This window comes from Pholis gunnellus, assembly GCF_910591455.1.
Source record: "Pholis gunnellus genome assembly, chromosome: 4".
Classification (NCBI taxonomy): domain Eukaryota; kingdom Metazoa; phylum Chordata; class Actinopteri; order Perciformes; family Pholidae; genus Pholis; species Pholis gunnellus.
The window spans coordinates 28,085,663-28,111,695 of record NC_136530.1 but is presented as its reverse complement, the minus strand read 5'-3'; the positions used below and the strand labels follow the sequence as shown (position 1 = coordinate 28,111,695).

At 44.4% G+C, this 26,033-nt stretch overlaps 1 protein-coding gene across 1 annotated transcript in view; it reads left to right on the top strand.

Annotated features, from left to right (window-relative positions):
- ptprfa (protein tyrosine phosphatase receptor type Fa) overlaps nt 1-26,033 on the top strand; it is a gene marked incomplete at its 5' end in the record, with an annotated part of 228,342 nt that overhangs the window by 35,151 nt on the left and 167,158 nt on the right. Inside the window, one exon of the mRNA XM_079158514.1 lies at nt 19,043-19,231. Coding sequence (XP_079014640.1) covers nt 19,043-19,231 — 189 coding nt within the window. The remainder of the gene's footprint in view (nt 1-19,042; nt 19,232-26,033) is intronic.

Genomic DNA, 26,033 nt, shown 5'->3' with positions numbered 1-26,033 from the left:
TCTGCCGTACTCACTGGTGACATTGACAGTTACTTTATTTATCCGCTTGGAGTTCTCAGTTGGAGCTCCAAGCTCGCTCTTGTCCGTGTTCGGTAATGTCGTCTCTAACTCGTGGGGACTTTCTTTAACTTTGTTGTCATGCTGTGAAGGCCATCTGTCAGGAAGTTACCTGCAGTGGCATCAAGACCGAATGGCACTCCAATTATCTCCATGGGACACAGCAGACACATCCAGTAGACAAAGTGAAGGCTGAATCATACCTCTGGTGGTTAAAATAAATGTCTACAGTCTAGATATTATAGCTCAGTGGAGGATGTAGCCCGTTGATATTTGTAGGACTCATGTATCGTGCGTTATATTCTCTTATTTGTTTTCTTATTGCGATTGACACTGAGGAGAAGCTGCATCCTGTAAATTGCTTTGAGTCACAAAATACAAATTTCCGTTGCTTCCCTCACATCAACCCGCTTCACGATGATTTAGCTGACGGCTAAATCAGCTCTCCGTGTCTCTCCATTGGCCGTCTAGCCTTGAGGTGAAGCTACATTTTTTGATGTACTTGTCAGTTGTGGTGGGACCATCAAAAAGCAAGGCTGGATGACACACTGTGTGAAACTGGGTTTGCCGTCTATAGTTTTTCTTAATGTGTGTAATAGAAAGTTTGTTCATTTTCACCACTAAACTACAACAGTCATCTAAGGTGGGTCCTGCCGGCCCTGTCTTATAGAGGGACAGTGTGTCAGAATCTGCTTTGTGAGCAACTTGTAACTGGTTCTGAATCAGTCTCAGTTTAATACTGATGCTTCTGTATGACCTCCATCAGTAAACGAGACCATCGGTGAGAAGATTGGCTATTTCTCTATAGTTATTCTTAATGCTCATCATCGGGTCAGAAAGCTCGCCTCTGCAGACAGACCCAGATCCTGCTCCCTGGGTCCAGGTAGTGTAGTTACAGGATAGGAGTGCTGGCTGGTGTATGGTTACAGTATCTGGGCAACTAATGAAGCTGCCATGTGTATTCATTTAACATCTTAGGACCATGTTGAAAATAATGTTTGTTTTTTTTGGTCACCGGCAGCTGGCAGCACGGTCCGGGTCCAAGCTATTTTCTATGACACTATTCCATCATTATATTGTATCAAACCATTGCAGGTAATGAGGAATCCTTTATGGTGTATTAATTAATCTGACTCTATAATGCTGAGATAGTCATAAATGCCATTAATGCTGAAAATATGATCCTTTAGTTTCCCTGAATCTGCATGTTTTTAACAGATTCATAGCAGATACTAATATTTACAATAACCTCATTGTTTTGATATAGAAACATTTATAAATGTATCTTTAAGCCCACGATTGTCTGTCTTCATCATAAAACATTAGCTGTGGCCAATGTAGGTCTTCCAAATTGATTAAGTTAAATATTTAATAGACATTTATTATGACTCTGTTGGTCATTGTATGGTCTGATTATGTTGAGTTGCCTGGATTATTTGTTCAGTTATACTGAAGATTAAGATTAACATTAAAACACAAATTAGCGACTGAATAGCGTTTTTTCTTCTTCAGCAACTCAGATCTTTATTTGGATGTTTTAAAGAGACAGATCGTTCTTAATTCAAAAATCATATGTGTCCTCTGACCCGTAGTGCTATTATTCAATCTAGATAGTGTTGGTTTGAGTTGCCTAATTTTGTCTAATCTGTCTTCCGAACTGATACAATGAAACGATATGATGCTCTGCCTGTGGTGCTGAAAAAAACTCAACAGTATTATCTCTGACCCGGTTACTCAAGATAATCCACCGACCTGGTTGTGAGCCGTTTCATGCAGGAACTACTTTCTTTCAACCATAGTTGCTACAATCGCACCGTGATTTGTCAGCTGTGTGAAATTGAGAAAGGAGCCAGGGTTGGAACTTTTTCATGACAGAACTATTACCGCTATTTGTCATGTGAACATCCAAGAAGTGCAAAACGTGTGCATTCCACACAATTAGAAATGCAAACATTTGACGGGCAATAGGTGCGTGCGGCTGTGCTGAAGCGGTTGAGAGTAACGCTGTGACCTTTGAGTAAACTCCAAACGCCGAGACGCCGAGAGGATGTGTCTTCAAAGGCTTAGCTTCAAAAAAGGTCCCATTAACAGCTTATTAGCAAGTGTGTGTGTGGAAGGGTTTCCTGTGTGTTCAGTCATTAGTATTTATATACATGCCTGTGTGTGCGCATACACAGCAGAGATAGCCGAAATAAATGAGATATGGAAAACAGATTCTCACTCTTGATGACAACGTGGAAGGTCCATCACCTGGCAGGGCTGAGTGCTGATACAAGGGGAGACCGGTCATGCAGTGTGTGTGTGTGTGGGGGGGACTACACGAGTATGTGTATATACTGTATATGAAAACAGGGCACAAGGTGTGTGAAAATGATCTGAATCCTATGCATGGCCCTCAAAGTCACGTGATCCCAAGTGTGTGTGGAGACTCTATGTGTTCTATTCATGGTACTATTTCCATTTAAAACCTCTACCTACTACCTCTCCTGTATCTCACTGCTCTGTGTTCAGCAACCGAGAGTCCAGTCAAAGTTTCAATGAATTCTTGTCACATGACTGTTGGTCTCAGCTGAGTCAATCATGGCTTCCTAGTTGTGCTGAGGAGCTCACAATGTAATATTGTTTACCGTATCTGGTTCGAGTAAATGGTTTATATGGGTCGAGATTTTAAATGAGTCATGTAGAAAAAATGTTTTTGATGAAATATCACAATTTTAAGCTTTGTTTTTGGCTGCTTTTTCTGACGGAAGTGTTGGTCACACATGATGTGTTCAAGAACCCTCGGAAAGATGAAAATGTGACGATAATGACAGTTTCTTTGCTTCTGGCTGTGATAAACGGTGTAGTTTTGGCGATTGTTTAAAGAAAACATGCTTTTCAATCCAGCGGGTTTGGGGGTTCAGCGGTTGTTAAAAGTGCAGTCAAAATCAGCGTTGGCCATGATGGTCTTCCATAACTTTTTTATATAATAGGAAAGTGTGTGGCTGCCTAGACTCAGAGGACGTGTCTCACAGTAAGACATAGGACCACCTTTTTGTATTAATGACCAAAGATTTCACCACATTTCTCTCATGGTTTTCTAATTCTGCCTGGGGTCAGTCCAAAATCACACAGGGTATATATAGTACTCCCCACCACCATCATCCAAACAGTGATCCTTTAGGAGAACACTGTTCATCACTCCAAAAAAGTCACTTTTAGAATCTATGCCGGCCCTCTAGTGCCACCAACAGGCCAAAAGCTCAGCCTGTTTACAAGAAACGTATTGACGGATCACCTTTAAATGTGCTCAGCACATTCATGCTCCCAGGAGCATGAACACTTTGTCTTTTAGTATTCTACATAAAAGACCATGAAGACCAGGGTCTTGTCCTCCGCAACCCTGCCAGGGGCAAGCGGATGTAGAATAGATAACGAATAGATTCATGGATGGATCTCTGATTAAAAAATGCAGCAGCAGAATAAGTGTACATTTCCAAAGCACCACTTGTGTGTTTTTTCCTTCTCCTGAACTAAATTTGTTTAGAAAGGTACAGAGAGTGTGTGGGAGTGGCTTGTTGCTTTTAATTGGTGCTACACTGGCCAAATATTCTAACTGCCCTGCCAGCTTCTGGTCCGCCCTCCTCCCTGCTCACACGGAGATGCTCCTTTGCTCCTAACATTTGCCAGGTAGATCTTATTAAGAGCATAAAGATCCTCCGGAGAGACATTCTGGCATCTGCTTGATTAAAGTGATGGATGGAGATGGGGAAGGGCTGTCTTTGTGAAACAATGAGAGGCGTGTTGTCTTTTGTCCCAAGTATTTTAAATCGCCTCGTTTGTCCACACCACACTGGTGAAACGTTGGCATTTGCCATTAAAGCACCATTGCCCCGAGGCTAATGTGGCGCTGCTTGAATGCCAAAAGTCTGCTCTGTGGTTGGTTGGACTCTAATGGCTGTCAAGGCAGACATGGGTTAACTGCTCCCAGAGCTGATAATTGTTTTCAAGCAGCTTTTGGGGTCAAGACAGCAGAGCTGTGGTAAATAACAAGAGGAGTGATCGCACCGCTGAAATATGCTCTCTCAATGCGACAGCAGGAAACAGAGTAGTTCTGATAGTGAACTACTCAAACACATCATTTTAAATAAATGATTCGTTCTAAGTGATGTTCCATCTGAATGCTCTGCTCTCCCAGAAAATACCTGCAGCCAGTACACTCAGGGGCCACTTCACAAAAGGATCGTGTGGCTTCAGCGGCTGCTAAATCTGCACAAACAAGTTCTGTTGAGAATAATCCTAGGTTAAACTCATAGACAGTATATAAGAAGTGTACGAAGTCATCGTGACGTCACCCATTGGTAATGGGAAGCCTCAAGCTTGCCATGTTGGCCGTCACTATCTTGGCTTTTTTGCCACCAATGAACAGAAGTTACCCTATTTGGAATGTGGACGAGTGACGGAGAGACTCAGGTAACGGCAGCAACCTGTCAATCACAAGGTAGCCCCGCCCTAAAGCATCCCCTGCTTTATGGTCTGTTTGACTCTAAATGGACCATCATTTACTAAATGAACATCATGCTGTATTGAAGAAGACTTGAAACTAGAGATTGAGACCATAAACTCATGTTTACAATGTTTACTGAGGTAATAAATCAAGAGAGAAGTAGAGTCATTTTCTCATAGACTTCTATACAACCAGAGGAGTCGCCCCCTGGTGGTCAGTAGAGAGAATGCAAGTTTGAAGACACTTCTGCATCGGCTTCACTCTGCAGAACTGAAGGTTGCTGCAGTAGGGTAGTGGATGTCTAGACATGTCAACACAGCCATAGCAATCTACTGCACATGTGGGGAACGTGTCTACCAACCGGACAGTATAAAAGCAACTACTCCATGTACACGTCCGTTTAGGAGAATAACCGAGGGCTCATCCTCAAAGCACCCACGATACGTGACATCCACTCCTAACTGCGCTTCTAAGCAAATAGCGTCTCAGCGCTCCTTTGCTTTTGGCACAATTTTATATCAGGTAATATGCTGACTTTTGGAGCAGAATCTGCAGTTTTTCATGCAAATGAGCCTCAATGTATAAACGGTCCGACTCACAAAGATCAGCACTAATAGCCACACACAGTGAAATTATTAGCATCCTCAGAGAGTTGGTGGGTGTTAAATGTATAACACCCAGACTTTCCAGTGATCATGGCAGCACTGCATGATATTTTTTCTTTTGTCCTCTGCTTCAAATCATACGCTCCTCCTGTGAAGGTGAACCTCAAACTCAGGACCTGCAGCTCGCCATCTGAACATTACATTTTCTCTCCATTGTTCTGCTGACTGTGTTCTTGACGCAAAGGCAACATTTATTCTTTGCCGCTATCCATTTATACTTTGGATAATTGCAAACAAAGTACAATTTACAACTAATTGACTAAGAGCGGGCAGCCCTAAATGGCTGTAGTAATAATGTAAAGCAGTACCCTGTGAACTGTTCTTATTCTTATTGTTGTATTAGACATGCATGGATTCACCTAAAGTTATTTTATGAAACATTTATATTTTTCTCAGTTATTCCTGCGTTCTGGTCTCCTGGTTGAAGAGATTTACAAGTGAGTCAAAGACTCTGGATGTCATCTTCCTACGTAGCTACTATACATGGAACATCTCCACCATTTCATGATTTGTTTTCTGTAGTTCAGTGGAAGAATTGACATAGTCAAAAATTATTGGTTAAGTCTATCGTTGAATTGTGATTTTTTTGTTCACTGATCCACCTCTGTTTCAGCTTAATTTATCTCTCGACAAATATCAAAAGCAACAATATGTTTGCTGCTTAGCTGTTTGAGAATAATGGACTGTAATGTTTGTAGTATGTAGTGTGTTGGTGTGGCACTAGTACTGAAAATGAGCAGAGGAGACAGAGAGACAGAGCGAGAGACAGAGAGAGAGACAGAGAGACAGAGAGAGAGACAGAGAGACAGAGAGAGAGACAGAGAGACAGAGAGAGACAGACACAGAGAGAGAGACAGAGAGACAGAGAGAGAGACAGAGAGACAGAGAGAGACAGACACAGAGAGAGAGACAGAGATTTTTTTGATTTTTTAGAAAACCTTTATTTTACTAAAAACAGTACGAACAAACAAAACACCGTTGTCACGGCAGACTTAAACAAATCAACAAACAAAACAAAAAAACAATCAAAACCATTTCTCTCCATAATGTTTTTAAGGAGTTTGAACGTTAGTCCATCTCCAGACACACAACATTGTGCGTCACTGTCAGTTCTCAATGAATGTTCAGCTCCTGAGTGACCCCAGATCTGGAAATCGATCCGTAGAAACAGGATCTCCTCCTCCTCCTCCGTTGTACTCCTGCAGCATCTCCACCTCGTCTCCCGTCAGTCTCTCCGACCACCTGCTCAGGATCCTCCTCCCCCGCCAGATGGAATCCAGCCCGAGTAGAGAAGCCACAGCAGGTCAGTCCAGGACCAGCTACAACCACCAGTGTCCTCAGGGTGGTGGTCCACCAGCGGCTCACGAAGCAGCCAGCATCGTGAGCATGTGGGCTCCAGCCCCGTCACTTAGCTCCATCACCTTTCAGCTCTCTCCTTATCGCCTGAACTATTTTTCTCAGTCTGTAGACTTCCTGCTCTGTGAGACCTCCTCTGTCTTTGCTCTTCATGTGTGTTCTGACAGAGTTGGAGAGCTTCACTTTGTCAGAGAGGTAGTCCTCCACTTTAGCACCTTTTACATTATAGCTTCTTTTTAGATACTCTTTGATTTCCTCCACACTGTAGTATTCAGAGCTCCTACAGCAGCTAGCTCTGAGTTCAGATGACTCACTGTCAGCAGCAGTGTCCTCCTCCATACCGGACTCAGAGTCCTCCTCCAGACTGGACTCACACTCAGCTGCTCCTATAATGTCTTTCGCTGCCATTTTCTTGGCCTGCGAGCTTCTACTGCCTCCTCTCTGTTTCCTCTTCAGCTGAGGGGCTTTGAACTGCTCCTCGTCTCCCTCCATGTTCACCTCACTACCCGTCCCCACCTGTCGTCCAGTACTCCCCCTCACCTTCTGGACCCCACTCGTCCCCTCCACCCTCACCTTCTGGACCCCACTTGGCTCCTCCACCCTCACCTCCTGGACCCCACTTGTCTCCTCCACCCTCACCTTCTGAACCCCACTTGTCTCCTCCACCCTCACCTCCTGGACCCCACTTGTCTCCTCCACCCTCACCTTCTGAACCCCACTTGTCTCCTCCACCCTCACCTTCTGGACCCCACTTGTTCCCTCCTTCCCGTCCTGCTTGTCGCTCTCCTCAGTACCTCTCCGGTTCTGGCTCCGGTCTCCATGAGACCTGTGGTTCTCAGGACAAGCTCTGCGCAGATGTCCTTCCTTACCACAACCGAAACATCTAAAACCATCAGCTTTCGCAAAAATCACATATTCAAAGTCTGCTACAGTGATTTTTAACACCAGGTCGACCGCCCTGCTCCTGTCGTTGGGGATCATGAGTACCTCTCTCCTGTGAGACAACACGTGCTTCAACAGAGGAGACTTAAAACCAGAAACCAGTCTCTTAACCTGAGACATTACCTTCCCGTGCTTGGACAGCTCTTTGATTATTACGTCATTCCTAATGAACGGGGGAACATTGGACATAGTAACTCTCACACCTGGTGGGCTGAGAGGAAAAGCGGGCAGGAAACCACCGCCCAGCTCGACGCCAAACTCCACCACCATATCCGCGGCTTCCACGTCATCGAAAAAAATGACCACAGCGTTATTCATCCGCGCTGCGGAACTCGTGGCCGACATGCTCCGCCGCTGCCAGGCAGCATTCTTCCACTGAAAACGCGGAACTCGAGGGGATCCGCACGCCGTGTTGCCTGGTTAAATCGACCACGCGCATGGCGGCGTCTAGCACACCGACCAGCGCACGCTGATCGACCGCAAAAACCTACAAAACCAACCCCAAAAACCCCCTAAAAGTGCACAACCCCCCCGTGAACCCTACTCTCAACACTACACTATCACACCCAACATTACCCAGCGAAGAAAAATATCGAAAAAATCGCGTATACAACGCTCTCAAACACGCTCCGTCAGCTCCGCACGTCCTTCCTCTCAGAGAGAGAGAGAGAGAGAGAGAGAGACAGAAACAGAGAGAGAGAGAGACAGAGAGAGACAGACGGAGAGAGAGAGAGAAACAGAGAGAGAGAGACACAGAGAGAGAGAGAGAGACAGAGAGAGACAGAGGGAGATTTTTTTTGATTTTTCAGAAACTTTTATTTCCAATTCAATTGTGTTTACAGTCTTACTGTTTATCAGAAATTACAACAAACTTAAATCATGCCAAACAAACAAAAACCAAAAGAAAAAATTAAAGAAAACAAACACAAATCATAAGTTCAGAACCAGAGCGTCGTCTCTGACTGAACACAGAACGTCTCTCAGAGCCCAAATGTTCACAAAGAGTTCAGTTTTCTTGGTCAGTCGGTAGAAACCAAACTCCAGCTTGAGCCGAGCAGCCAGCAGCCCCGTCAGCATCAGAACCACGTCCTCTGACCCTCCACCCCTCACACGGTGTTTCCTGGTTTTCCAAATTGCTAGTTTGGCCAGTCCTGAAAGGAAATTCATCAGTGTGAGGACAGATTTGTTTTTAGCAGAGTAGTTCGGACCATAGATGAAGAGACAGAAAGAAAAGTGTTCTCCTAAGCCCTGAAACCACGCCTGCAGGCGGCTGAAGAGTCTCATCAGTCTGGAGCACTCAACGAACAGATGATGGATGGTCTCTGTCTGTGAGCAGAAAGGACAGCTGTCCCCTGAGCCCGGATCGAGGTGCACCAGATACCTGTTAGTAGCTATGGCCCCATGTACAATCCTCCACTGGAGGTCCCCTGTCCATTTGTCTGCAGGGGGTTTGTACAGGGACCGCCAACAGCCCCTTGGGGAGGATCCCCTGCCAAAATAATCAGTCCACCTCGACACCCTCACTCCTGCCAGAGAGCGCAAGTTAGAGACCTTCACACTGATCTGATACGCTGCTTTCCTCCCCAGAGTCTCAAAGTCCCCCAACTGTGGTGTCTTCAGAGACAGCAGGATGTCCTCCTCATCCTCCCACTGTCCCACAGCAGGACTGACAGCCAGGGGTGGGAAGACATACTCACATTCATCGTCCCATTGGTCAGACATGGTACGGTCTCCAACAAACGCTCTGAGGACTTCTGGCAGGGAAGCGCAGACCTCCTCCACCAGCCTGAGCAGCAGCCTGCTGGACCGGATGCTGGTCAGCTCCGCTAGATGAGGGATGGAGGTCTTCATCAGATGACCCAGCTTCACACAGCCGGCCTCTCTCAGTCTGGATCTCAGGCTGACGGACGTCAGGACCTGGGATGTGACGTAGCTGCTTCCGACCAGCGGCTCCTCAAAGAGCCACATCCCTGGTGTCGTGACAGCTCTCCACTGGACTGTAAAAACCTGCCACGCCTGTAGGACGGACTGGTAGAACGGTGTCAGACCGGTTAAATCCACCGACTGTGGCTGAAGCAGGAACAGGTGTTTGTAGTAACCTAAACGTCCAGCCCTCCTCAGCAGCACACAGGCAGCATCAGTCCATGGCAGGCCCAAGCTGTACAGCAGTCTCTGAGCCGTCTGCAGTCTGAAGGCTGTGATACGAGATGCAATGTCCACCAGACCCGGTCCTCCCTCCTGGACCGGCAGGTACAGCACCGCAGATCTCAGCCAGTGAAGCCCTGACCAGAAGAAGTCCACAACTTTCCTCTGGACGTCCTTAATCAGGCCCTGTGGTGGCGGTAGGACTACCAGTCTGTGCCAAAGGGTTGAGGCAACCAAGTTGTTGACAATCAGGACCCTCCCCCTGTAGGAGAGCTGAGGTAGCAGCCATTTCCATTTAGACAGTCTGGTACACACTCTCTCCATAGCACCCTCCCAGTTCTGTCTTTGAAACTCCTCTGTTCCCAAAAAAACACCCAAAACCTTCAGGCCCTGCCTTCCCCATCTGATGCTTCCTGGTAGCTTTGGTGTTTCCTTGTCTGCCCACTGCCCAACCTGCAAAGCTTCACTTTTTTCCCAGTTGACCTTTGCTGAAGATGCCCTCTCAAACAGAACTAAACTGCTACTTAGGAACTGGACATCCCTCTGGTCGTTGACGAACACATGGACATCATCAGCATATGCTGACACCACCAGCGAGGGCCGCTCAGGCAGCCCCGGTAACATGAGTCCTGACAGACGGGATCTCAACCTGTTCAGAAGAGGCTCAATGGCGATGGAGTACAGCTGTCCAGAGATAGGACATCCCTGTCTGATGCCTCTCTGGACCTGAACTGGACAGCTCAGCGCGCCCCCCACCTTCACCAGACAAGTAGCTTCCTTGTACATCAAACTCACCAGTGACACAAACCCTTCACCAAAACCAAAAGCTCTGAAAGTGGAAAAAAGAAAACCACGATCAACCCTATCAAAAGCCTTCTCCTGGTCTAATGATATAACACCAACATCAATATTATGCACTTTACAAAGGTCCAACAAGTCTCTTATGAGAAAAATGTTGTCCATGATGGATCTGTCCGGTACGCAGTAAGACTGGTCTCTGTGGATTATAGACTCTAGAAAGTTCTTAAGCCGGTTGGCGAGCACCTTGGAAAGAAGTTTATAGTCTATGCATAACAACGCCACCGGCCTCCAGTTCTTTAGTGAGGACAAATCTCCTTTTTTGGGTAACAGTGACAGTACTGCATGTCGACATGTCGTCGGTAGCAGGCCTGTCAGTGAACACTCCTGCAGCACCTCCCACAGGTCGGCTCCCAAACACTTCCAGAAGTGTTTATAGAAGTCCGCAGGCAGTCCGTCCAGTCCGGGAGCTCTCCCAGCAGCCATCTGACCCACAGCAGCGGTCAGCTCCTCCAGGGAGCAGCTCTGTCCTCGGGGCCCAGCTGAGGAAGGTCCTGAAGCAGCTCGTCAACACTCTCTCTGTGGTTGTCCTCCTTCCTGAAGAGGGCGCTGTAGAAACTTACAGCATGTTGCCTCATTTCGATCGGGTCAGTCGTCATCTCACCATCAGGGAGGCGGAGACACACCATCTGTTTGGTCCGAGAGACGGACTTCTCCAGATTAAAGAAATAGGAGGTAGGAGCATCCATGTCTCTAACACTGGTGAACCTTGACCTGACCAAAGCTCCTTTAGCTCGCTCCCGTAGAAATGAGCCTAGCTGCTGCTTCTTCTGCTGAAGCCTGTGAGTGTCTGTGCTGGTGTGAGTGAGTAGACTGTGCTCTAAATCCCTGATTTCAGTTTCTAGATCCTCAATGACCCTCTTGACCTTTACTGTGGAGTGACTCGTATACTGTTGAACAAAGACACGTATATGTGCCTTTCCTACATCCCACCACTGACTCAGGGACTCAAAGTCACTCTTCTTTTCTCTCCAGATCCCCCAGAAAACCTCAAACTTTCTACAGAAGTCACTGTCCTGAAGCAGCTTAGTGTTAAAGTGCCAGTAAGAGCTGCCTTTGGTGGTTGGTGAGGTGTGAACATCTACAGTGACGAGGTGATGGTCGGTGAATCCTACTGGGCAGATGTGTTCAATAAGCGGTTACTAAAACTATCAGATACATAAACCCGGTCCAGCCTGGCTGCCCTAATGTTCCCATCTAACACCTTCACCCATGTGTACTGCCTAGCCCGGGGATGTTTGACCCTCCATGCATTCACCACACCTGACTCTGCAATCACCTGTGATAAGGTGGCAGATGACTGTAGGTGAGGTTCCTGTTCTGTCTAATAAAGGATTGATGGTGCAATTCCAGTCCCCCCCCATCACCACACAGTCGTTGTGATCACACTGCTGCAGGACATCCCTGAGTTTGAGGAAGATGTCCGTCCTGTGTGAGCCCTGGTTTGGAGCATAGATGTTAATAAAAACAAAAGTAATGTTCTGTATTGATGCTCTGACCACTAAAGTCCTGCCTGTCACTACCTCTGTGGAGGAGAGGATGTTAACATCCAGCCCAGGAGAGAACAGAACGGCTACACCTGCAGACAGGTTGGTCCCATGAGACAGGACGTACTGGCCCTTCCACCACAAACCCCAGTCCACCTCGTTGTGTGGGTCGCTGTGCATTTCTTGCAGGAAAACAACGTTTAGTCGTTTCTGAGCGATCATGTCTGCAGTGACCGCTCTCTTCTGCCGGTCCCTCCCACCGTTCATATTTAAAGAGCCAACCCTCACTGTGTGCATTGAGAAATGAAAAAGAGTTGTGATGTAGACAGTTAGAATAAACAGTGACAGAAAGATGAAGTGAAACACATCCATGACAGGCTCACTTAGAGGTTTTTAACCTCTTAGGACCTTTCCCTTTATCTCCCCTCTTGAGCTTCCTGAGGATCGTCATGTGTTTCTTTAGACGGAAACATTTCCTTTCCTCTAAAGCAGGGGTGGCCAACCCGCGGCTCCCGAGCCGCATGCGGCTCTTTGCCCGGTTTCATGCGGCTCTTACGTTCATATCGAAGTTTGTATTTGTGTTTTTTTAATGTTCGTGTTCGCTTCGCTTGAGTTAAATACGGTATTTTCGTCAAACGCATGTGCGGCCACAGATTATGTTCCTCGTCGACCCATTTAACGCAGAGACGGACTGTTTGAAAGCCCCGCTAGTCACAGATGAGGCTGCGGCTGAGTTGGAGATGATCGATCTTTGTGAGGAGGACCAACTCAAACCTGCTTTAAGGGACGGGACCATTGAGTTCTGGAAAAGTGTGCCAATGAAAAAATACCCCAATGTCAAACGGGCTGCGCTTAAGATACTGTCAATGTTTGGGTCAACATACGTCTGCGAGTCTGTGTTTTCTACCCTGAAACACGTGAAATCAAAGCATCGATCTGTTCTGACTGACACCCATGTGAAAGAATTGCTTCGAGTGGCAACAACGGAATACAAGCCAGATTTGAAGAGGATTGTTCAAGGCAAGGAATGCCAGAAGTCCCACTAAGTAACATGCATAGTAAAAGAAAAACACTATTGTAAATTATTATATTTTTGTTTGTGGACTTGGTTGAACTGAGAGTTTGTCTGTGTGAGACAGTGCACACAATGTTCATTGTTGAAAATGACTGGCCTGTGGTCTTAGGAGTCCATTTCTGTCATTATCATGTTGGTGTGTGACATTTACAATAAATCTGGCTGAGCAAAGGTATGTGTGTGTGTGAGGAAGGGATAGGGTGATGTTCATGTGTGCCCATGTGTATGATGTGGCTCTTTGCGGTAACACAGTAAAAAATGTGGCTCTTGGTCTCTGACTGGTTGGCCACCCCTGCTCTAAAGCATCCTCACCATACATCTTCTTCATGGCTATAACACTTCTCATAAATTTGTCTGTGTCCGGAAAATAGTCTGAAACTTCTACAGATTGTCCAAAAGTCACCTCCAGGAAGTTATCAATCTCCTCCAGCCTGTACAGATCTCCACTGAGAGACTGTGAGTCTGTGACAGAGAGACCGTCAGAGTCAGAGTCAGAGTCAGTCTCCATCTCCTCCACAGCAGCCCCCCCACTCTCCTCTGGACCAGCAGCCTGACTCTGGTCAGCTTCAGCTGTCGGCCCGTTACTGCTGCCTCCTCCACTCTCCCTCATAGCGTCCTCTGCTCCTGCTGTCAGTCCTTCCTCCACTACTTTCCTTCCCTCTGCTTCCTTCCTACCCTCTGCTTCTTTCCTTCCCTCCGCTACCTTCCTTCCCTCTGCTACCTTCCTTCGCTCAGCTTCTTTCCTTCCCTCTACTACTTTCCTTTTCTCTGCTACTTTCCTTTCCTCCGCTTCTTTCCTTCCCTCTACTACTTTCCTTTTCTCTGCTACTTTCCTTTCCTCTGCTACTTTCCTTCCCTCTGTCATGAGACTCAGAGCAGCTGCTTCCTCATCAATAATTGTGTCTCCGCCTGAATCAGCTCTCTGTTCCCCGTCCTGACTGTCTGTCTGCCCGCTAAGCCCCTCCCCAGCCTCGGTCGGCGGGCCGTCGCCCCCCCGCGGAGCAGCGACCTCCGCCGGCTCGTCATTTAGCGGAGCTCCGGTGTGTTCTCGCTCCTCCGCCGGCACGGCCCCCGGCTCGGGGTGCCCTTCGGCCGGCCTGTTAGGACAAGCGGTCCGCTTGTGGCCCACTTCCCCACACTCAAAGCACCTGATGCTACCTGTGCTAGCGTACACCATGTAGTGTCCCTCCCCGTGTTTCACCCTGAAGGAGACCTCGAGCGTCTCTGAGGGACAGGTGAGGAACATGAACACCTGTCTCCTGAAGGACTGGACATGCTTCAGTTTATCGTTTTTACAGCCCAGACCCACAGTCCTGAAGCTGCTCGCCAGCTTACCGAAGCGCTGCAGCTCCCGCTCCAACACCTGGTTGGGGATGAACGGGGGAACACCGGAGACGGTGACCCGGGTGGAGGGCACTGCGAGCGGGGAAACCTGCAGATACACGCCGTTCAGCGTGACGCCGCTCGATATCAACTCTGCCACAAAACGCTCCTCTTTTAAAAAACACAAGCACACCTTTGTTCATCCGGGGACAGTTAGGACAGGACAGGTTAGCGTGTCCCACACGGTCCCCCACAGCCAGGAGAACCGCCTCTACCGGGACACTCGGGTCAGGCTGAACACGGACGCCATGCCTCAAAGACATGGACGCCGTCTCAGAGGACGCCATCCCCAACAAGAAACACGGTTCTCTGTCCACCACCAACACAGAAATTCACCGAAAACGCACCACACCACCACAACTCAATCACACACAGAACTATGGAGAAAGATTTTAGAAAAGTTTGAGAAAAATCACCAAACATTTAGCAAAACTCACCACGCTGTCCACCACCACCCTCTCAGAGAGAGAGAGAGAGAGAGAGAGAGAGATTTAAAGTCAGGCAGGTTGGAGGGTGTTAATATTTATACCTAGACCTTTTTTCTGTTAAGGAAAAATTGAATTCATTTTCAAAGAAGTGTCTTTGTTTTGTTTGTTGACGTGTTAGAGATCAGTTAGCCCATGAGAGTCAGTAGCAGTATGATAGTTTCATGGCAGTGCTAACGTTCAAGCTGATGTGCCTCAGACTCAACCTCTGGATCCATTCAGTTCACAGTTGACTCAATTCAAAGTGTAAATTGAAAATTCAGTTGAGCTAATAATGGAGCAGTTTAGCTTCTCAATAAACTGGATTTGATATGAGACGTCTTTTAGGGCAAAGCACTTCCCTTTAGAGTGCGAAGAGAGTCCTCTTCCTCGACTGAATGAAGTGAAAGTGAATTACTCAAGAGCAGAATATTCGAGGTTGTCTGAGGTTGCGTTTGTGAAGCCGTCGAGCTTAAGGACTCATTTTAGAAATCCAGTGCGGTTTGAGAGTTCAGAGAGAGTTCCAAACCGGGGAGGACGTTTTATATCAGGCCGGTAGTTCAGCAAGTTAAAGATGCTTGTTTTATGATCATATTTTCAAGACCTGGTTTCTAAACTGCAGCTTGCAGTAGTGACGTGCATGCTTGTTGGTTCATATAACCTAAGTGTACGAGAGGAGGGTTGCGTCTCTCCTCCTGATGAGGAGAAGAGTCAGAGCAGAATGACCAGCATAATGAAACACCTTGTGTTTGATACGGCCACGTATTAGGGCCATTGTAAGTTCAAGAAAATGGTAGTAATTAAGGAGCTGGGGGAGGAGGGTAAAAAAAAAAGAAACTTGATAATTCCATGTCATTAGTAGCAAATGTTCAATAAATAAAGAAAGTCATAACTTTATGAGAAAAAACTTGGAAGCATAGTGGGAGTTTAAAATGTCGCTGCTCTTACAGTAGGGTTATTATGGTAAGGATGGCTTCTGAGTGGGGAGGAGATCCTGAAAATACATACATGTTCTCTTTCATGTTCTTTAATAATGCAATAAATAAATCATTCTATTGTAGAAGTTACAGGAAAGCAGAGACAAAGAACTTCTATCTTTGACTAGACGAAGGAGGAGTCTCGTACGTCAGCACAACTAACACTAAAAAACAAGCATTTTGCTGGGTAGATACCCTGCTGCTCCTGTGACCCATAAGGGGATGGATGGATGAAGAGACCACCATATGATATATTTCAACAGTTTGTGGTGTGATGAGGTTGATCCATACTTGCAAAGTAAAGCAATTTGGTTCCTGAACATAAAAACATCACTATGTTTTAGCACTCCACTCAATTTTCCTTCCACTCAGATTTAGCTTTTCTCTGTAAATGTATGACTTTTTTCCCCCAAACATTTGCCACTTTAATCTCAGGGGAATTTTTATTTTTTACATTTTTTCACAATTTTCATAATGTTTTATGCTTGTCCTTCATCCGTCCGTCCCATTCTTGTGAATGCAATATCTCAGGAACACCTGGAGGGAATTTCTGCAAATTTGGCACAAAAACTCCCTGTGACCTCACCGATTATGACAATGTAACACAAATGTCTAATAGGATAAAAATGAAGAAGTGATGAAGTGGAAACCACCGTGAGGCCACAGTGGATTAAGTTGTAGGGTCTCCTTTAAGAAGCGTGCTAATCCCTCCCCAGTGTGTGGCTGTGTAGCCTTGGAGCAGCTACATTTATTGTGAAGTCTGTTCATTTACTGGCTTCACAGAGCTCATGCGTGAATATCAGGTGTCCTGGGAGGAGGACCGAATCCTACATGCGTAACCTGCTTTGCTCTATTGTCACGGAGCATGTCCAAGACTCTGTGGTCATTAGCTGAAAGCACGTCATCTGAGACAAGATAGAGGTTATCGGGTTTCAGGATGTTTCAACAAACGTACAGCCACTTGTGGTTCCCAGACTATTGACTATTGAAGTTTTTGAACAGGAAGGTGGTCGGGTCGGGTGGTGGATGTTAAATGTGGGTTAAATGTTAATAAATATATTGACTCACAGTTCAACTCCATGTGAACTTTCTTTCTTTCACTAACCTTAACCAAGAGCTGCCAATGCGTAGTCATAACCAAAGAAATGTTCAGTATCACATTTCTTGGCATCATTTCCATGTTACGTTAATGGAAACGTTACCTTACAAAATGTATTTGTTGTTGCAAATCAGCTGTGTATTAACATATTTCTATGGAGACTTGGTTGAAGTGATAGTGAAACACAAGGGAGAGCTGCAGTAGCCTTGTGAAGAAGCTGTTTTTCGGACACTGGGAGTCTTCCAGTGTTCCCATCCAGCCTGGCCGTCACCTCTCCTTCGTTCCCCCCCCCCCCCCCCCCCCAGCCCAGTCTAAGCTCTTTGTTAGAGGCTGTCCCGGTGTGGCACACGGAGCTCGTCACGCTGCATGCTGACATTTGTGGAAAATCTGTGTCGTCGTCCTTTTTTGCTGGAGGATTGTTTTACCCCACATAAAAATAAAGAGTCATCATAAAATATAAATATCAAAGCACACTGAAATTGCAGATCTTAAAAAATGACCAAAATGGAAAAGCTCAATACAAAAATCGCTAAAGATCTTTCTGTAATGAAATACAAATTTTACCGTTTGACATCATGTTAGAGAATTTAACCCCTCCTCTGGGTCTGTTTCAACAAGACAGCTGTTGCTGGGTTTGTTGTTGCCCTGATATGGATTCCACTGTCAGTCTGGTGTGTGCCAGGTGCCTCTATGCCCAACCACTCTTTTTTGATGTAACTTTTTAGGACCATTTTGATCATTCTCAGTCATTAGTAGTGTGTATTGGCGGGAATCCGGCGTTACGATACGTATCATGATACAGGGCTTACGATACTATATATAGTGATACTGTAAGCAAGGCCATTTATTGTCATTTTTTCTATCTAATTGAAGTGAAACTGTCGTAGTATAAGGAGCACACCGCCATGTGCATGAAATCAGGAATCTCAGAAAAAAAAAGTTGACTTTCTTTCATGCAATCAAAACAGTTGAATCCCCCCTTTAAAAAAAAAAGAAGACAAAATCAGTTCCCATCACTACCCTTGATGTCTCTCTTAAATGTTAATATAAAGGGACGTTTTGATCTACAAGTACCTGACAGACCATCAACTCGATGAGTCAAAGTTTTCACCTTTGTGTCTGGTCAATAAAAAGTAAGGTGAGTTTTTAACATATCACTTTCCTCAGACTTCCCCATGGTTGTAGCAGAGGCTAACTACGCTCTTATAGCCACGTATTCATAACCATCATTTCTAATGATGGCAGTCTTTAAAGGAATAAGTCAGACATGTGAGTCCATCTCTTTTGTATCTTTTGTGATCTTATGATCTACATAAGATCCTTATCCTCAGCTGCCATTACGTCACATCTGGCAGCAGCCTGCTGTTCTGCAGCGCATCATCTCCTCACCGCTGACTGTCAGATTCATTATTCAAATTACAATAAGGAGACGAGAATGCACAGGCTTGAATTGTGTCTCGTTCGCCTGAGGGGAAGCAGAATGTATTTACATTACAGCTGAAAGCGGCGTGCCACAGCCCAGTTTATTTTCCGTCATGTTTTTTCTCTTTTATTTGGGAAGGTGGTCTTTTGGTTTCAACAATGAAAGGGGGGCTTTGTTACAAAAGGTTGAGAACCCCTGTTTAGTTCATGTTGAATAAACTGTTTGTATTGTAACCAGGCAACAATCACAGGATCCTTTTTGATGCTGTGTGGATGCCATGATGATGAGAGGAGGTGTGTGAGGCTCTGACTGTTGCATGGACGGAGGTGTGGAATGGGATTTTTCAGCCCATGATTTTATTATGTTTCATCCATAATTTTGGCAGGATTTGGCATTTGACCGCGCTGAGCGTCTCAGATTATGTGAGCGCGGTTGGGGGGCCGTCCTCTTCCAGCACCCGTTCCACTCGGGGTGAAATTGCATCACCCTTGCTGTCGTTCACACAGAACCGTGAGGAGAAATTCCATAGAAGGATTAGTCATGCAGTGGCCCAGCGGTATTTACATTGGAGGTGGATTTAGCTATGTTTGAATTTCCTGCTTGTTTGTGTCCATCTTTGTCGCAGAGGACCAGATCCCCCACGGCTTCCCCACCATCGACATGGGGCCCCAGCTGAAGGTCGTGGAGAGAACGCGCACGGCCACGATGCTGTGTGCGGCCAGCGGCAACCCCGACCCGGAGATCTACTGGTTCAAAGACTTCCTACCTGTGGACATCGGCAGCAGCAACGGGCGCATAAAACAGCTGCGTTCAGGTAAAGCACTCATCTCGACATGTTGGGAGTCTCTGTACGGCAATCGGTGATACCTGACCATTTATACCGGGTAGGATTCGGTTTACAAAATCATGGCTCACATGGGACATTGACAGGTTGAGGGGTACCGATGCACAACAGATATAATTTACGTGAAAAAATAACGACACTTAAATGAATTGCGAAAGATGTGCTTTTTGATTTTCAGAAGGCAAAACGCACAATAAGCTCGTGATAGAAATATAAGGGTTCCGACTTAGATTGCAGTGATTGCCCTGATCAGCACCTGTGCGGGAGCAGTGGCGTGCCAACAGTGCTCAACCCTCCACAGACAGTGATGAATGTTAACGCCGGGGCTGACCGTGTGAAGCGGGCTCTGTGAGGAGGTGGCCGGGGTCCAAGGGAGCAGAGAGGGCATCTTTCTCCGCCAGAAACCAGCTCGCAGCAGAGCTGGACGGCTGCAGGCTGAGCAACCGAGCTCCACGCACACAGCAGCTGCCCTTTCTCTCGCTCTCTGTGAGAAAATAGAAACATTCGCTCCTTGCCAAAAAAGTTGCAAGCACCTACGCAACATCAACTTTCCCCGCCAGCCCTCGCAGCGAGAGTCTGAAGCAGGTTTCCCCCATCCTCTCGTCTCAACGCTGACAGACACGCTCTAGGATATCACTGGCTTTGAAGTCCACTCTGAAGAGTTTTTCCCATGTGGCAGTCTGGGCCTTAGGTAGGGACAAACACGCCATGTATTATTAACCAAATAGCACGGCAATTTGTTTCAATTTGTTTCATAGGGCCCCGTCGTCACATGCAGTCCCACAGCAGCCGAGCACAGATGGCTGACTTCCTTTAATGAAAAATCAGAGTTATCCTGTGCCACACAAGGCAAAGGGAAAATATGTAGCCATGTGCAAAGTCAGCACTTTGCAATTATTCAATGTATTTGTTGCAATAGAATTCATTATATAGAGGAGTGATTGGATTTGCTCCTGAATTAGTTATTCCTATTAAATGACTTTGATCCATTAAGAAACACTAATAGCTTCATTTTTCAATTTGAGACCTTTGCTCTCTTTCGGAAAAAGGAAGGAAAAAAAAGTCGTCTGGCTTCCTTTGGTGCTCCAGAGCTCAACTGTCTGCAAGTAATTAGAACCCAAAGCTTACGCATTGAAGAGGGATTTGATCCAGACCAGCGATGGACACTCTGGGTGCTGGACCAGCGAGCTCTGCGACTGCCAGCCCGGGATCTGAAAGCCCAGGACCATGGGAAAGAAAGCCGGACAAAGCTATTCTGCAGAAAAACAATGCTAGAGTGAAAGGTTCCTGATTCTCAAACACAGTAATAACTGTGTGTTTACACTGACCACAATACCATCAGTCACTGAAGACTATTTATTTTCAAATCTTTCTTTTTTTTGTCAGTACTTAAAGCAACAAACTCCAGTGGCCAATGTGTGGACAAAGCTGGCCCCAGCTGAATTGGTTTGCAGTCATTGGCTATTAAAGGGGCACTCCATTGATGTAGTACTGCAACTCCAGAATGTTGGTACACTCGCAAGAGACAGATAAATAAAAATGGTAAACCAGCAAAGTCAGATATATTCGGACTTGTATCCCTTAGTACGGGTTAAGCTTCCAAGTATTTGTCCTGACTTGTTCGATACAGGACGTTGACCTCAGTATGTGAATTTTTGATATGCCCAAAAATTCCAGTTACATTATCCTAATACACTTGAATTTTCACACACTATGGTCTACAACAGATCTGATCTGGAAGGCCAGACCTTTACGCCTTTTGATCTCTCTACCAGTGACTCTTATAATTTTGATATTGACCCAGATTTACATTTTTTTTCTTCACTTGATGTATCTAGCCTCTGTAGTTTTTATGACGAAACTCAGTTTAATGACTTCTGTGTTTCTCTGCCACGTAATACATTCTCTACTTTTCATCTGAATATAAGAAGTCTTCCTAACAATTATGACAAATTAATTCATTATTTATCTTTACTGAAGCATGATTTTTCAGTTATTGCCCTGTCAGAAACATGGCTTACTGAGGACTCAAGAGAAATCTTTAAAATACCAAAATACAATTCAGTTCACTATGTAAGAGAGAATAGATGTGGAGGTGGAGTATCTCTGTTTATTCACGGTGACTATGAATTCAAAATTAGGGATGATCTCACTTTGAAGTCGGATGGGGATGAGGTGGAATCTGTTTTTTTAGAGCTCTCTGGTGTCTCTGGTGGAAAGAATGTTATTGTTGGTGCTATCTATCGCCCACCTGATTCTGTCATCAAAGTTTTCAATGACAGTCTGGGCTGTTCTCTTGACCTGATAAACAATGAGGATAAACTTTGTTATATTTTAGGAGATTTCAATATAAACCTTTTGAAAAATCGACTACATACTCCTACTGGGGATTTTCTCAATATTCTTTACTCTAGTTACTTTTTTCCTCTTATTCATAAAGCAACACGAGTTACAGAAAATTCAGTGACTTTGATTGATAACATCTTAACCAATTCTTTGAGTGAAGGATCCAAATCTGGAGTCTTGTATTCCGACTTGTCTGATCATTTCCCCATTTTTCAGTACTCTTTATTCGAGATTAAGAGAGCTAAACATACTAAGACAATGATGCAGAAAAGAATGATGAGCAAATCAAATATTTCATCATTTAAAGATATTCTTACCAGTATTTCATGGGATGATGTATATGTTGAAAATAACGCTGATTTGGCATATCAGAAGTTTATGAAAGTTATTAACCTTAGTTTCAATGATTGTTTTCCAATTTGTAGTTCCACCAAGAAAAGCACTAAAGTTAGTAATCCCTGGTTTACAATACATTTACTGAAACTGCTGAGGAAAAAAAATAAACTGTACAGAAAATATGTTTCTAATCCTACGCCTCTTACTCATGGGGCTTATAAATCCTGTAGAAATAATTACACCCATATCATTAGATCTACAAAAAAGAAATATTATAGTGAAACATTTATGAAGTGCTCAAAAGATATAAAAAACACATGGAAAGTAATAAATCAAGTGTTGCAAAGAGAAAAGACGACCCCAGCGCTTCCTTCAGTCTTTTTGGATGGTGATAATTCTCTTGACAAGCCATTTGATATCGCCCAAAAATTTAATGAATTCTTTGTAAATATTGGTCATGAATTAGCTAACAATATTCCGGCTTGTCATGGGAATCCACTGGATTTTATTCCAACAAATGTCCCTATTATCTCGAATTTTATGCCCCCAAATATTCAAGAAATAAGTGATATAATTGATGATCTTAAAATATCTTCGGCTGGCCATGACAACATTTCTGCATTTCTTGTCAAACAGGTGAAACAGTCAATATTGCAGCCACTTGTTCACATCTTCACCTTGTCTTTGAAAACAGGTGTTGTGCCAGAAGATTTAAAAATTGCCAAAGTTATTCCTTTGTTTAAAGCAGAAAATCCATGTTGTTTTAACAACTATAGACCCATATCTATATTGCCTTGTTTTTCAAAAATACTAGAAAAAATTGTACAAAAAAGGATAATGCTTCATGTCGAGTCTAATTCAATTCTTTACAAACACCAGTACGGTTTCCGTAAAAATCATTCAACTTATATGGCTTTACTTTACGTTGTTGATAAAGTTATTTCTGCACTTGACAATAACGAATTTACCTGCAGTATTTTCTTAGACCTTTCCAAAGCCTTCGATACAGTAAACCATAATATTTTATTGGAAAAGCTGCATAAATATGGATTCCATGACATTGCATACAAATGGTTAAAAGATTATGTCTCCAACAGAAGACAGTTTGTTTGTGTTAAAGGTTGTTATTCAAACAAAGCCAGTCTAATATGTGGGGTTCCACAGGGCTCCATTCTTGGACCATTATTATTCCTTATTTATATTAATGATTTGTCTAATGTGTCAAAAAGCCTTTTTCCGATAATGTTTGCAGATGACACAACCCTACTTCTTTCTCATTCAAATTTCAATTCACTGATTATGGAAGTTAATGCTGGTTTAACTGCCTACGCTACATGGTTCAAATTAAATAAACTATCTTTGAATATCAAAAAATCTAATTTTATTATTTTCAGTGGCAAAAAATCTTACTCTAAGGATTTATCTAAAATTAAAATTGAATCTGTTGAGATGCCTCAAGTGTCATCTACAAAATTCCTAGGAGTTATTATTGATGAGAGTTTAAGTTGGAGTAAACAGATTGACTGTGTTAGTAGAAAAATAAACAAATCTATTGGAATAATAAGTAGGGTTCGACATCTTGTCTCTGCAGACTGTCTACTTATTCTTTATTACAGCATCATTTATCCTTATCTTTCATATTGTAATATAGTTTGGGCAAGTACTTTCCCTACTTCTCTGCAAAAAATGATGGTCCTCCAGAAACGTTTTGTTAGGATCGCAACCCGATCACAGTCACACTCATCTTCTGCTCCTCTATTTCAGAAATTGCAGATTCTCAATATTTATAACATCAACACTTCCCAAACTTGTGTTTTCATTTATAAGATACTTTCTGGTGAAGGGAATATTCCTGATCATTTCAAGACTTACTACAAATTCAATTCACAGGTTCACTCATACTCAACTCGCCAATCCTCACATCTTCATCCTCCTAAATTACTGACTAGCAGAGGTCAATTTTCAATAAGGTTCAGGGGAACCAAATTATGGAATGACTTTTCCCACTTAACTAAAAAATGTCTCTCTGTAAAATGTTTCCAAAGGTGCCTAAAAGAACATCTAACTGCGGTCTTGTAACAGTCTTTTATGTATTATTGTTCATGTCTTTCTTGTTTTGTCTGCTACATTACATTTATAATTGTTTCACTCATAGGGACTTGTATTACTATTGCTTATGAGCTACTGCAGGTGTATAAACCAACATCACTGAACAAACACAGGACAATGCTCACTCTCACATCCACACACATGCTCGCACACACTTGACACAATTACATTATTTTTTATCTTATCTTTCATTCTTTCTTCCTTTCTTTCGTTGTAATGTAATGTCTTATTCATACTTTATGTTTGTAATTTTGAAAAATTTTAATATTATATAGGTGGAGGCTTCAAATAAGCCCAGTTGGCTTTCTGCCTCCTCCTGCACTGTGATATTCATTTATCTCTGTTATGTTTGTTTGTTTTGAAATTTTATTGTTTGAATTGTGCAAATAAATAAATAAAAAAAAAATTAGACTCAGAAACTGTGGAACATGAACTCGAGAGTGCGAGTTCCCCCCTGAACGCTTTGATAGTGGGACAGTCTCTGTCTGCTAGCTAAACCTGGTTAGCCTGTGTCAATAGTATGGCGAACGTAAACCAGAGCTGGAAGAGCCTCCTCTGTAATTTAGATCTGTTTGGGAGCGTTATAGTTTTATAAGTTATAACACTGGGCAGAGAGGTGGAAAGGACGGAAAATGTGAGTATCTCTGAGAATTCAAGCATGCCAACCTATTTGACACACTATGACCTAAATATGTCTATCACAGAGCTTGACCCATGTTATAGTACTCTGTCACGTGCGCATCATATAAATGTGCACAGGCCACAGTCATCCAGGAATTATCCACAGCCCTGTTTGTCGCTCTAACTTGTCCATTTTAACTCAGCATCAGCACCAGCTTTTTAACTGAAAGCCTAAACTGAACTCCAATAGTCAATTAGCTTCTGCTGTGACGAAAACGTAGCCAACCATGGCACGTAACAAACCATACATTTTGTGTACCGCTACACCAATAGGCTTGCTTGTAAAAATACTGGATCACACAATGGAAACAATAGACAAACAAGAGTTATTTCCTGCCTGGTAAAAGAACACTGCTACCAGTGTGTAGCAAAGGCTTTCGGTTTTCAAGTTGTAGTCTACAAGCCCAAGCCTAGATAGTGACATCACTACGACGTCATCAGGGTTATTTTCTCAGATTGGACAAAGCTCCTCCAGGGCCACAAAAGACAAACTGTTTTCAGAGGCTCAGTAGTACTCCCTATGGCAAGAAAACTGATAGTGGTGTATGAACTCAATGGAGGTCCCCTCTAACAGCCAATCATGTTTCCATGGTAAGCGGACTACACACTGGCTACCATGCATGGTGCTCGCCAAACTTGGGGTTCAGTTTCTGACCCCAAGAACACTTCGCCATGTGGACAAGAGGAGCTCCACCATCCACATGATGGGATTTTGTTTCGATTCCATTCGTTCTGCTTGGAAAGGGCAAAATGGAAAAAAATATGGATGGAGGTTTCAAACGACGCACCACCAGTTCATCATCTAAGTTGCTAAGTTGTCAAATGAAATATGAGGGCTGTGAATTCAGTACTTAACTTTGTTTTGGATGGACGCTACAACGGACAAAAAACCTCCCAATCCAGACATTGTGAAAATATAATAAAGTCATATTATTTTTCACAATGAAACCCCACAAACCTGTCATGACACCCTGGTTTCATGCTGTAGAGGCGCGGGATTCTTCCGGCTGTGAGAAGGCCGTGGAGGGAAGTCATGGCAGGTCTCAGTCTTGCCCAGCCCGGCCCTCTGAAAGCTGCTGATGTCCCCCTTCATCAGACCCCAGGGTACACACAGCTTCCAGGGCCCCCCCTCCCGTCTGCTATCTCTCACCACCTATCTGACACTGGAGAGCGGCTTGGTTTATCATCCAGATCACCGGCATCTGCATGGTAACCATCCCTCCCTCTGCCGTTTGCTGCATGTGACCTGATATGCCCAAATGGTGACAATAGCTAAAGATTCCCTACACCAGGGACATGC